The 14,242-nt window shown below is 46.3% G+C and overlaps 1 protein-coding gene across 1 annotated transcript in view; it reads left to right on the forward strand.

The window, feature by feature from the left end:
* Positions 1-14,242, forward strand: part of PLEKHH1 (pleckstrin homology, MyTH4 and FERM domain containing H1) — a 49,103-nt gene that overhangs the window by 7,489 nt on the left and 27,372 nt on the right. The window contains exons 3-4 of the mRNA XM_006206947.4: positions 12,124-12,186; positions 13,056-13,205. Of these exons, the coding sequence (XP_006207009.1) occupies positions 12,124-12,186; positions 13,056-13,205 (213 nt within the window). The remainder of the gene's footprint in view (positions 1-12,123; positions 12,187-13,055; positions 13,206-14,242) is intronic.

Genomic DNA, 14,242 nt, shown 5'->3' on the forward strand with positions numbered 1-14,242 from the left:
GTTGCAGGAAGGTGAACTTTTAATAAGATGTTTTCTGCACAGGCAAAATGAAACCCAAGGTAGTTTGGTTTTTTGAAGATCAAAATCAAAGCAGTTTACTAATCTGTCATCTTGCATTCTTTCCTGCTTTGCTTCTCCTATGACACACCAAAGAAATGATACTAATCTTCTTGGTCCTGCATCATTTCTGGAGTCATGTGTGGCTACAGTGGGGCTCTGTTATTCCCTTAACATTTCTTCCTCAGTGCAGGGAAGGAAGATGTTTTAGGAGAGAAGAATAGAAATCCCCACCCTACTGCTCACCCTCTTTTAAGGGTACGAGCAGTGGAAGGCAGCCTGGTTTCCCGGTGACCCACCAGACCCACCTGTTTCTGCCACTAGCCATGTGATCCTGGGCAAGTCTAAGGCAGGGACACAAGTGTCTACCTTTCAGAATTATTTTGAGAACTGTTTCGTATCACATATGTAGAGGTTCTGGCATAAAATAAGTCTTAAATTGGAACAACCTTTACAGGTTTCTGTGTGCTGGTCTGGGAAACTGACCATCATTCATGTTTCCATTTGGAGATACATTCTAAACAACTGTTTTCTGAGGCATATTAGAGCACAACCCGTCTAGAGAGTGGTCACCTGCACTAAATATATATATCTTAAATGAATCAACCATTCTCTCTATAGTTGTTTTTTTTTTTTTAACAGTATCCATCTGCTAGCAAAGCCTTCTTTCCTAGTACAAAAGTAAAAGTCAGTTCCCTTCTCTCCAAGTAAGGCCAAAGTCTTGATGAGTCAAGCCCACATAAATGACCTGTTTTGTTGACAACGCCACAGCCTGGAGTCCAGGGAGACAAGTCATTGGTGTCACCTCTGCCTTTCCACTGCTGAAGGAAGAGGCCCTGGACTGGCTTGGACTGGAACTCGTGAACCCTGGGTCTTTTGGCGCTGCTGTCTCCTAGTTCGGGCTTTGCAGAACAGAGACCAGCAGTCTTCCTATGGGTGTGGTTCAGGTACTGTTAGTAGAAAGGGTTGAATTCACCTGTCTCGGGGAAAGGGAAGCAAGCCTTAAATAGTAGTTCTCAAAGTGTGGTCCCGGGACCCCCTCTACCAGAAAGCTGGAATGCTTGTTAAGCATGTATGTTCCCGGGCCCCACCCTAGTCTTCCTGCTCCAAGTCTCATGCTGCTAAGAATCTGTATGTTTAAGAAGTGCCCGGACCTTGGTTTTGTGCATTATCAAATTTGAGAACCTTGTCTTGAATATGCCATTAGAGGAGTGCGAGGGAAGGGAGGGGTAAGTAGGGTTGACTCAGCCAGCTGGTCTAAAGCACATGTCAGAGACAAGAGACTTCTGTTTCTAGTAATAACTTAAAAATGACCTCTATGAGATACCTAGAAATACTAGATTAAATATTTTAAATATCCTTCTAAGTACAGAGCTAGGTACTAAAAAAATAAGAGGAAGCCTCAGGGTTAAAATGAAGAGGAAACACCAGAGTAGTACCCAACTCCGGCAGCTGAGTTGGGACGGGTGAGTGCCTGGCTTCCCTTTAGTAATGAAAGTTTTGAGGTTGAGTTTTAATATCTGTGGAGACAGAGATGAGGTCTGGCCGGTTGGAGGCTGGAGCTGAAACGAAAACTTCCATGTGAAGTCAGGACTATCAAAGGGCTTTGCACTAAATAGAAAGGTGGACGAGAGAAAGAAAGTCATCCACCAGCACAGGTAGCTGACAGAACTGCTTCTCATACTTAGCTCAGGCTCTGGGCAGAAAAAAGAAAAATAAAGAAAATGAAAAGTGTTCTCTGATGATGTTATTGGCTTAGCATTAGAACTTATACCACCTGTGTGCATGAGGAACTCTTAAGTTCTGGGCCGGTGATAACCCCTGGGAGACCTTGTAGAAGCAGATGCAGAACCTCTTTGGAGGAACAAGACCTTGACCCTGATCACACAGGATCCCCACAGCGGAAAAAAATTCTTAGTGAAGATGAATATATGATCCAAAAATGACTAAAGACTGCACACTTGAGAGAGTAATCCATAGTGAGTGAGAGTCCACATATACAACAAACAACTGGACTCAAATCGCCACCCCCCACAAGAACTTCTAATAATAGAACTGTGGGCAAGACACTATAAAATCAGTGAGTTCAAAACTACTGAAGATGTAATAGAGTTATTGAAACTATGAGACAAGAACAAGACACCATCCAAAAAGATCAGAAAAAGAATCGAACGGAACTGCTAGAAGTGAAAACTGTTTGCGCTGAAATTAAATGTTCAGTGGATAGATTAAACATCAGGCTAGGCGCCCTGGGAGATGGACTTCATGAATGGAAGGAGAGACCTGAGGACGTCACCCAGAACGCAGGGCTGAGAGGTGAAGACATAGGCCAAGATGTGGATGTCAGAATGACAAGATCCTTCCTGAGATTCCAGAAGTGGAGAAGAGAGTGAAGGAGAGACATTACTTGAAGAGATAATGGCTTCAATGTTACCAAGATTGATGAGAGAGTTGAAGCCTCAGCTTCAGGAAGCAGGATGAGACTAAACAGTAGGCGTGGTTAAAAATCCATTCCTTCTCATGTAACATCCCAGACATATGCAGTCTAGCTCAGCGGGGAGGTCTGCTGCACGTTTGAAGGTGGTTCAGCCTCATGTCCGCATTCCAACCCCTTCTCTTTGAGTGCATGACCCAAAGGTTGCCTTCATTCCTTCTACTCATATCCCATTGGCCAGAACTTATTCACCTGGTTGTACCTAGCTGAAGGGAAGATTGGAAAGTGTAGTCTTTGTTCTGGATTACCATGTACTCTGTTAAAAGTCAGAGGTTCTACTCACATGAGAGAGAAGGGGAGAATAGAAATGGGGAACAAATAGCAGTCTTTAAGTCTAGATTTTAAGTCTAGAATAATAGTAATAACAAATAGAAATAGAGTATATAACTTTCAGATCAGGAGAGCAGCTGTTGGAAATGAGATAAAGTCTATTAGATCCAGTCAAGGAAAAGAAAAAAGAACACAGAAAACAAAGTACAAAATGCAACGGTAGAGGGGGAGAGTGTAGGTCAGTAGTAGAGCTGGTGCTTAGCATGCATGAGGTCCTGGGTTCAATCCCCAGTACTTCCATCTAAACAAACAAACAAACCTAATTATTGCCCCCCTAAAAAAAAAAACCCCAAAATGCAATGGTAGAAATAAATCCAAATATATTGATCATAAAGAGACATAGACAAGAAGGTCTATTATAGCACTGATGTATGAAAAATTGGAAATATTCTAAATGTCTGTCAACAGGGGGGATGGATAACTATGTTGAGTGTATTTTTACAATGGAGTACTACATTGCAGTTAAAAATGAGTCAAGGGGGGAAGGTATAACTCAAGTGGTAAAGTGTGTGCTTAGCATGCACAAGGTCCTAGGTTCAGTCCCCAGTACTTCCATTAAAAAAATTAATTAAAAAATAAGGTCAATAAATCTCAAAACCCAACATTGAACAACAACAATCAGAAGGATGTCTATACGTAGAACAATAGAGTTTATATAAAGTTTTGAAATCTTCACAAAGCAGTACTCTGTTGTTCAGGAGTATATACAAATGAGGTAAAAACGTAACACAGTCAAATGTAGGGTAAATACAACAGGAAGGGGAAGAGTAACATTGGGGAGAAGTACACTGGAGGCTTCAACTGTCTGTAGTGGTCCACTTCTTAAAAACATCAGAAGCGAATATGATAAAAATTAAGATTTGACAAAGATGAATGATGGATACATGTTTTTAAAAAATTGTTCTCTGCATGTTTCTGTTGGCTTGAAATATTCCATAATAAAAAATGTTTTGAAATGCTGCCCTCTCCTATTCCCTAGGGGCCTTAAACACATTGTAAGTAAGACACCCTCTCTCCCCATAGCCCCTTGGGTCTGGGCAGGTTGAACTTTTATAAATTTAGCTCCTTCTCTTCCAGGCTCTCTTTGATCACCATCAAAGTAACCAGAATGCCCTCCCATAAAAACGCTGGGGACTCAGGGTGTGACTTGGGTAAAGAAAGGAGAAGCATGCAGACACAGGGCAGAAGAGACTGCAGGTGTGGGAGGAGGAGAGGGAGGAGAAAGAAATCTTGACCGGGAATCACGAGCCAGGAGACTTAGGTAAGAAAGATTCTGGAACATTAGCCTGACACCGGACCTCTTGGCAGGAAAGCTTAAGGCTATAAACACCATGTTGCTCAATGTCGAGGCTGTGTCTGTCACCTGCTGTCATGCTCAAACCAATAGGCCAGGTTCAGTCATTCATTAGCGATTTTCCCCTAATACATCCAGGTAAGTTTCACAGGAAGAGATGACAGGTTTCTCAGGAGAGCTCCCGCTGGGGCTGGCCCCTGGTCCCTGTCTGTGTCTCTCCTCCCAGAACTTAATTGTTAGTCATCATCAGTCCCACCTACACCCAGGTGAGCCAAGTCAGCTGGGTCCCTCTGGCCAGCCCCCTTACTCGTGTGCCCCCTCCACTTTCTGCACAGCTCCCCCACCCACCTGCCTGTGGAGATTATAGTGCCTGGGTGACTGATGGCCACTCACTCGCTGTTGGCGGTCATGCAGGGAGAGCAAGCCACGCCTGGGTGTTTCCCAGGGGACAGGCCGTGCCTGGGATCAGATACCGTCCACTGGCTGCTAAGGCTTGGAAGCACGCCCTCCTCCTTCCCCACCATACGGCCTGCTCATACCTGACTCCCTCTTGCAAAATTGCTATTTGAGACAGGAAATAATCTGTGCTATAAAGCAAATTAAAAAAAAAAAAAGTCAAGGCTGCCAGGTACTCACTCACCTAAGGGTGAGAGAGAAGAGGAAGGGCAAGGATAGGAGGCGTCCTAGACCTTGTTCCTGCCGGCACACCTCTCTCGGCCTGGTGTGCCATTGCCGGGTCCACCCATTCAGAAGCCAGGCCAGCTGTGGGGTCACTTTCCATCCAGCACAGGAGTCGAGGGAATGGCTTAGGTCTTGGAGTTCCCAACTTGCTCTGTTCCTGGGAGCCGTTTCCCCAGCTCTCTTCTTGGTGTGCTGAAGAAGTCACAGGGGTGGTCAGATCAAGGTAAAACTTGATGCTGTTCTAAGAGCTGGACAGTAAAAGTCCCTTGGACTTTGTTCATTCTTGCTGAGCTTGTGCCTCAGTTATCCCATCAGAAGAATGGGGATATGCTATCGGTCCTCAAAAGAGCCTCGTAGGAATTATCATGATGAATAATACTTGGCATCAATATTAGAACTAAAACAAGCTTAATTTTTTTTACTTATTTGCTGCTTATCTGCTTCCAAAAGGGAATTGAGTGGATTTATTAAAAAGAAGACGTTATATAATAAAGCACCCCTCAGTTTTGAGCTTGAGTATTTTTAACCCAGGCGGCTCTCCTCAAGCCTGTTCTGGGACTGCGTACACTTCTTTTCTAGAATCCAGTATTAGTTTCTCCAGCCAAGGTTTTAAAATACCGTAACTCAGTTTTATATTTATATACCAAGAATTTGTAGTTCAGAGCTTTTTTTTTTTGAGGGTATAAATGGCTCAGTTCAGTCCCCTTAAACAAAGGAACAATGACTGGTGCTCCTCCCGGCTCAGACCATGGATTATACACAGAGGCTGCGATTCAGTTTCGGCACCCGCTTCACAACGTGTGGACGGAACACAAGGCCCAGGAAAACATATCCTTAAATGCCTCAGAATTTGTGAAAAGGCCAGGTGGTATGAAAGGAGAGTACGAGGGCTGTCAGGTCTAGTTGGAAATAAAGTCTGCATAAAGCCAGCACAGAAACGGCCTTAGCAGACAGATCTGATTTGCTTTGGGAGCAGATGGCTTCTAGAACTTTTATTCACTGTATACGAGTGTGTACGTGCATATGTGTGGGTAGAGAAATTTTTTTATTGTTCTCCGAACTCTCATTTTAATTTTTTTATTAAAAGAAAATTTGTGGGCAGGGGAGATAATTAGGTTGTTTGTTTATTTAAAAGGTGGTACTGGGGATTGAACCCAGGATCTCATGCATGCTAAGCACGTGCCCTACCACTGAGCTGTACCCTCCCCACCCCAAATCCTCAGTTTTAATAAGGCCCAGTATAGTATTTATCACTAGAGCTCTGTACTCCTATAAAGCCCTTCAAGAAGAGGCCAGTGCCTACTGGGGCTTGGCCCTGGGATGCTTGCATCCCCAAAGGAGTCAGTTAGCTTTGCTTTGCATTCTGCAGCCAGTCCAGTGTTTTTCAGAGTGTGGTCTGTGGACCACCTGCGTGAGGGTTACCTGGGATTTTCTTTTCAAGCACATTCCTGGGTTCATGCCTCAGACCAGCTAAACAAAAACCTCTCTGGGTCAGGCCCAGGAAACTGCCTGTTACAGGCCCTAGGTGGATCCTTATGACCTGGGAGGTATGAAACCTACTGCCATGGACTTCTGCCGTGGCCATGTCCCAGGGCCACATTCACCTGTCCTTCTAGGGGAAACCTTGAGCCCTGAGAGCCTCAGAGAGGGTTGTGGGCTGGTGAGGAGCAGTGGGCCCACAGACAAGACTCGGAGTCCTTTCTTTCCTTTCTTTTCTTCACTGAAGACATTAGGGCAGCCCCATAGTCATGTATTTTACATATTTGTGAATAAGCATATGATTTCAACTGAACTGATACTAAAAAAAAGTTGAACACCGTTGTCTTTGATTAAAACAGAATTAGAACCATTTACTAGATTGGGTTACAATCTCAAATGCTTGCAGGCAACTGAACTTAAATACATGAGGCAGGAGGGTTCTGGGGAGCAGTCAAGGGAACAGGCTACAGTTAGAGAAGAAGCCAGGTATTGCCATGAGAATATGTAATCCTAACGTGTCCAGATCTCCTGAGTTGTCAGGAGAAGCTGGAAGTCAAAAATTAAATGTGGAATCTGGATTTTTATGGGACGTAAGAGTCAGATGTGAGGGGCATGGTGGCTAAAGGTATAATAGACTGGAGCCAGTCCTCTGAGTTTGAATCCTGACTCTGCCTCCTACCTGTGTGACCTTAGGCAAGTTACCTAATCCCTCTGCGTCAGTTTCCTTATCTATACAACAGGGATGATACTAGGACCTGCCTCCTAGCACTGGGATAAAGAGTAAATGAGCTAATACATGTAAAGTGCTTTCACCAGTGCCAGACACACAGCAAGTGGCCTTGTTTAGTTATATCTGTGTCTGCCAAACACCCACAACACGGTTAAGTCTTACGTGATGCCCTGTAGGCTAGTAGTTGGCAACCTCTGGCTTAAAGCCATTCTTTCTGTGGCTGGATCATAAGTAGGATGACCATATAATTTATCATCTAAACTGGGACACTTTGGAAAGAGAAAGGAAGGCTCCATTACTAATTATTCTGGATGACAGATGAACACCAGACTGTCCCAGACCAACTGGTCTCCCTGGCCCTGCGTGTCATCTTTGTATATGAAAAACCATCAAGTAGCTTATATCTGTGAACTCTTTAAGTGCCAAGTTGTGCACACGAGCTTGATGTGAGGCATCTTGTTTGAGCTTCACAACAACCCTAGGAGGTGGACACATTACTTTTTTTTTTTTAACCAGTGAAGAAACTGAGGCACAGAGAGTTTAAGGAATTTATCTAAAGCCACAATGCGGTGGAGCCAGCTGGGTTTCAGAGCCTTGGCACTTATCTATACCATTCTCTCCCATGGGTGCCAAAGCAGTAGTAAGAATGTTGAACTGCTTGTGGAGAAAAGGGAACCCTCCTACACTGTTGGTGGGAATGTAAATTGGTGTAGCCATTATGGGAAAAAATATGGAAATTCCTTAAAAAACTGAAAATAGACCTGCCCTGTGATGCAGCAATCCCACTCCTGGGCATATATCCAGAGGAAACTCTAATTTGAGAAGATACATGCACCTTAATGTTTACAGCAGCACTATTTACAATAGCCAAGAAGTGGAAGCAACCTAAATGTTCATTGACAGATGATTGGATAAAGAAGTTGTGATATATAGATACACAAACACACACACACACACACACACTGGAATACTACTCAGCCATGAAAAGAATAAAATAATGCCATTTGCAGCCATGTGGATGGGCCTGGAGATTGTCATACTAAGTGGAGTAAGTTAGAAAGAGCAAGAAAAATACCACGTGATATCACTTATAGTGGAATCTATAAAAAGGACACAAATGAACTTATTTACAAAATAGTAACAGGCTCACAGACATAGAAAACAAACTTATAGTTGCCTGGAGGGGAAGGGGGTTGTGCAGAGGGATAATTTGGGAGTTCAGGATTTGCAGATACTAACTTCTATATATAGAATAAATAAACAACAAGGTGCTACTGCATAGCACTGGGAACTATATTCAATATCTTGTAATAGTCTATAATGAAAAAGAATATGAAAAGGGATATATATGTATAACTGAATCACCGTGCTGTATGCTAGAGATTAACACAACATTGTAAACCATTTCAATTCAATTAAAAAAAAGAATGTTGAACCCTTTTCGGAGGGACATCTGAGACCCAGCCTGGTGTGGTTCTGGGCTGGGACCACCGCTCAACTCACAGGACTGTGCCGGGACTGCAGGAGAGTGCCCTCTGCTCCTGCCGCCTTGGGGCTGTATTTCACAGCCTCACCGAGTGTAACAGGGAGCTTGGAAATGGGGATTAACTATCAGGTTGGCGCCAAGTGTATTTCATCAGGTCGCTGCAGCCCGTTCTAGGGTGGCTTATGAGTCTCATGTGCGAGTCGCAGCTGGTGAAAGTGGATCCCGCATAAAAGTCAGCCGCCCAGACCTCACACCTCCTTGGCTGGTGTGTCACCCAGACTAAAAGAACGGCTGAGGACATGGTCCTGGGGGACCCTCTGAGAGGAGGAACAGAACCAAAATGGGGGCGGGGGGCCGCCTGTAGCCTCAGCTTTTCAGAGTTCCAGATGTGGCCCCTTTCTCTGAGTGTATGGAACAATCTGCCACCACGAGACCCCTATCATGTGCTGATGCTGGGGTTAAAAGAAGAGCTGGAAAACTCCATGAATGCCATTCTGATGTAGACACACCTGAGAGTGTCCCAGTGGCAATGGAGAAAATGTACTTCCATATAAATGGAGGGAAACATGATTTAAAAAATACTCTCTTCAAACAAGGACAGCGGGACTTTGGTAATTGTTGGAGCACAGTGATGGATACGTGGATGGTCCTTATACTCTTCTCTTTTAAAAAACTTCCAGATGTTCCAAATGGTATCAATGCTCACAGATCTGCTTTAGAGAAAAGAGAGTCCTCTAGCATAAAGATGAATACAGAACACTTTGAGTCTGGAGTGTCCTTGCCCGGAAGATAAGAATGGCTGGGGGGTCAGCAGTGAGGTCCACGTGGCAGTCGGGCCAAGGCTGGGAGGGGACCCTAGGGTCTGAGGGGTGCCTTCCTTTCTCTCTGCTTTGGTGACAGCATACCTTAAAGGATGTCTAATATTAAAGTCTTGAGGGGGAAAATGCTCACCATATTGTCAATAAAATTCTGGCTGTGACTGGTGTCATTAACAACTCTTGACCCAAATGGAAATGCCCAGGTGGGACGTAGGACTCAAATACATTCTCTTCTTCCCTCTTTCCTGGTTTCTCTGTCTGTAAGGTCGTGAATATCAGTGATCATTTCCTATGGAAATTTTATGTCTTCTGAGCTACAGAGCAGATGTTAGATCTAAATGAAGGTTACTCTGGGAAACTTGTCAAGAATCCAAAGCCTTCCCATTCAGTATTTCAGTATATTCTTAAAAATTAAATGCTCTCAATAATTGTATTCGTTAGAGGTGTCCCTGATGTGGGCAGAAACTCCAACTCTGGCTAGCTTAAGCAGACGGGGAATTGACCAGGAGGATCCTGGGACAGCTCACAGAATTGAAGGACCGACCTAACAGTCAAGACTTGGTCAAGTTTGGGCACGTTCTCCAATGCCACCCCCTGGCTCTTATCTCTGGTCTCTTGATCCCACATTTCAGGTTCCTGGCGAGAGAAAACCTGACTGGCTCCTAGGGAGAGAGAGTCGGTTCTGGTGCTGAAAGGGGAAGGGTTATATAGTATTAACCTAGTCACTGGAGGCCACCGCGATGTGTCACCCACCCCCCTCCTACCAAGTAGAATTTTTCTGAGTGTGCTAGGAAGCCACCCCTATAACTAGAACGTTGGTTTCTTCTATGCTGTTATCTCCCCTGTAGCTACAGAGGCCCAAGGGCTTTGATTTTGGAAAGGCCATCTGGCTCTAATGGATGCCCGAGTCTGGCCAGAACCAACCTACTCTCTCAGGCTTCAGTCAAGAGGTTGCGTCCTGATTATTAAACCCAGGGGAGGAAGGAAAGAAGAGAGGGAGGCATCCTTGGTCTGAGCACAGGAATGCCTGTCAAAGATGGTCCTGTCCATTGGGGCGTTTTTATCCCATGGGTTATGAATCTTGAGTTTTATTTGGGATCCTTGGTCCTTTCAAAGGGAATGTTTACTTGGGCGGGGGGAGGGGGGAGGTAGAGTTCACTGGTAGAGCTCATTCCTAGCATGCATGAGGTCTTGGGTTCAACTCCCAGTACCTTCATTAAAAAATAACACCTCATTCCTCCCCATCCCCCAAAATACAGTGCTGTATGTCAGTTGTATCTCAATTGGAAAAAAACATTGTATCTCAAAAGGAAATTGTATCTCAGAAGGAAAAAAACATTAACAAAAAATTTTTTTAATTTAAAAAACCAAAGGGAATGTGTACTGAAAACATCTGTCTCTCCCCAACCCCAAGGGGAAAAATGGATGAGGGTGAGGGATGGCGGCCCTGAGAACAGAGGTGCCCCAGGCTATCAAACGTGAACTACTTCTGGTAACTCGCCTTTTACTGCCCAGCACCAGGCTGGCGGCTCCTCTTACGTCCTTTAATCAAGGAGGGAGAGTGGAATTTCAAATGAGAAGGTGAGAGATTGGGAAAGAGAGAAGGAATTGCTCAGTTCACTGGGAAATATCAAGCCAGGGTCCAGGCCAAAGCAGCAGGTTGAGTAGCTGGAGAAAAGGCCAAAGCTGCAGAGATGAGGAAGGCTGGACTGGAGCGAGGCTGTCCAGCCTCACAGAGGACAAGGCTGGGAGACGATGCCTTTGGTGGGTGTTTGCTGCATACCTGTTGCCCTGGGGCAAGGCAGGGCAGGGCAGAGCAGGGGAAGGAAGCGTTTGGTAGGAGAGTGGGATGTATGACCCTGCTCAGCCTCCGCAGGGTCTTTGTGTGACAATGACTTGTGGTTTGGGCAGCGCACTCTGAGTCCTGACCAGGGGGAGGACAGGAGCTGAAATCCAGCCCGCACTCCAGTTGCCAACTCCACTCCACAAGCGAAGCTGCAGCGATGCTGTCAGGGCCGGGCTCGTGAGCTGCTCCTTAGGCTGCAGCTTAGACCAGGTCCCTGATGAGCCACCGTGTGTAAGAGCGTTGGTCCCTTTGCTTGGGCCAGTTGGTGTGAGATTCCAGAATTGTCGTGCTCCTCGGACCTCTACTGGTGGCAAGATAGAATTTTCTAAAAATGTGTCTTGAGCCTCTATTTCTTTAAGATTAAAGAAATTAAATAAGGTGATACCTGTGAATGCCATTTGCAATCAGAGGCATCCTTGACAGAATGGGGACAGAAGTATTTGTCCCCAACCAGAGAGTTACTCTGGGGTGGGAAAAAACATCCTCTTCCTGATGATGTGATGGAGGCGCCTGTGGGAGTGTGTTCCATGCCAGGCACATGGCGAGTGGTGGCAGGACTCTGCCTGCAGCCCAGTGCTGCGAGGAGAGAGGCCTCGGGAGAGGAGCTTGAGGGCAAGACTGAGGGCGAGGATGCCTCAGGCAGAATGACGTGGTCCTGCTACCCCTCCTTGCGTGCCCTCCTCACTCAGCAGAGCTGACAGCAGCTCTAGGCTCCTCACCTGCCTCATAAATTCAGGGCAAGGGAGCCAAGGGTTGCCATGAACATCTGTACCCTGACATCCTTGAGCCGCTTGAGATGAGCAGTGTAAGTCTGGGTGCAGTGTACACGGTTTGCTCGCATTGCCTTGATGCCATGTTCAGAGTAGGGAGACTGCACCTATATTTCCACTTCCTCTCTGGTTGAGCAGATGCAAGAGCTGGAGCAGAGGCTGCTGGAGGCAGAGCAGAGAGCAGAGAACGCAGAGACCCAGGTAACCGGGGGAGGGGAGGGGTTTGGCGGAACTGTGCATGGGAAATGACTGTTGGCCTTTCCTGCCCCTTCCTGTGGATGCGTTGCACTGATAAGCTCTTTAGATGGATGAGGAAACCCAGCAGTCATATGTAAGACCTTCTAAGCAAAGGAAAATGCCTGGGGCTTTGTATGGGCATGAAGGAGTCTTCGGGTAAGGGTCAGTGCAGGGAGCCGGTGAGTGGGTTAGTCCAAATAGGCTGGGTTATGCTGAGGTGACTGGTTAAGTCTGACATGTCAGCAGTTCATCACATTTAGTTCTCATTCATGGTGCCGCTCCATTGAGGGTTAGCCAGGGAGTCTGCTTCACATGGTGACTCAGGGATCCAGGCTAATGGAGCTCCCCATCTTCCAGCTGGACCAGCTGGAACACGCAGCCTCCTTGGTTGCCATGGCAGAGGAAGAGAGCTGGGTGCTTGTGCGCCAGCTCTTAAATACTTCGGCCCAGAAATGATGTGTCATTCCACTCAGGCCCATTGGCTGCAGTGAATTCCATGGCCATCTAACTACAAGAGGGCTGGGAAGTTCCAGGAAGTTCATGGACATTCAGTGAGCAGCACATGTCTCTGCCACAGTGAGGTAGAAGCATTTCCTCTCCAGGGCTGTTTGTCCTGCCCAGCTTGTCCCTCCTGGGGCCCCCAGAGTTAGACGGCCTGGCTGTTCCTTCCTTGTCAATTCCTTCTTTGCCCAGATGAGGCTTAATAAATGGTCACTGAATTGGATGCAATTGCCCTGGGTAAGGGCTCATCAGGAAGCATCCCATCGCATCCCATGTTAGTGGCCATTTCAAACACCGCACCCCAACTCTATAAGACGATTGGTACTTTTCAGGTGGGTGTGATGGAAGAGAAGGTGAAATTGTCCAACCTGAGGCATGTGGACTCAGCAGGCAGCCTACACCAGAAGTACCAAGAGTTGCTGAAAGCCATGCAGGGCAAAGATGAGCTCATCGGCCGGCTGGAGGCGCAGCTGGAGAAGCAGGTGAGGGCTAACATGCAGCAGAGTGCCAGTGCCCGCCGCAGCACCTGCGCCGGCTGCCCACAGCTCCTTGAGCAGAGCCCCTCTGCGTGAGCCCTGCAGTGCTGGGGGCTCACTCCCTCGCGAGACTGTTCTTTCACGTGGAGATGTAATTACTGGAATGTATGTTAGGAGCCAGACAGGGGATGTAGTAGGAAACAGACCTTGGAGGCTGACTGATCTAGGTTGAATCCCACCTTTAGCACCTGCTGCTCCCTGTTTGTGAGTAAATTACTTAAGTTGTTGATTCTCAATTTACACATCTATAAAATAGGAGTTGTAGTATGTCATAGGGCTTATGGGAGAATGAACTCAGGGAATCTGTGTACACTAGCAAACACGAGTCAGTGGTAAGGAGATATTTTCCTTCCCCACCCTGGCCTTGTGCCCTACCAGCTTGTGGGACATGACACTTGCCGGTAGTATCAGAGGAGCACAGAGCTGGACTGTTGGCCTTGGCCAACATGTTGGCCAAAGTTTGTCAATGAACCTGAGTCAGCAGAGACCAAAGTTGCCGCCTCCTCTGAAAAGCACATGGGAGCCCAGGAGAGGCCACAGCCCAGCATTCCAGCTGCGGTCAGCACCTTTGCCCTGGAGAGGACATCTGGAATACCCCCTACGAATGCCCTGTGCCCAGCTTCCCCTTCACAATCTTATTAACTTCGTCCTAATGCTGTCCCTTCCTTCTGCCATTGGTCTTACCTACCCAGCTTTTCCCTAATGCCAGAGATCCATCGTTTCCAGCAAACAACCTCAAGGCATAGCCAGACGACTTTCAATTTTCCATGTGTGCACCCTCTGTGCAGATCCAAGCTAACCCTGCTAGTACCTTCCCACTGTCATGGGCATGTTCATAATCATTCATCAGCATTCACCGAACATTTTCTTTGTGGGACATGTCCTACAATGTGTGGGGGCACCATGTGTTCCTGAAAAATCGTGGGGAAATAGAATGTTGACACATGGACTCTCTTTGTCAATTTCCCATTGATTTTATTTTT

Source organism: Vicugna pacos, chromosome 6 (genome assembly GCF_048564905.1).
Source record: "Vicugna pacos chromosome 6, VicPac4, whole genome shotgun sequence".
NCBI classification, from domain to species: domain Eukaryota; kingdom Metazoa; phylum Chordata; class Mammalia; order Artiodactyla; family Camelidae; genus Vicugna; species Vicugna pacos.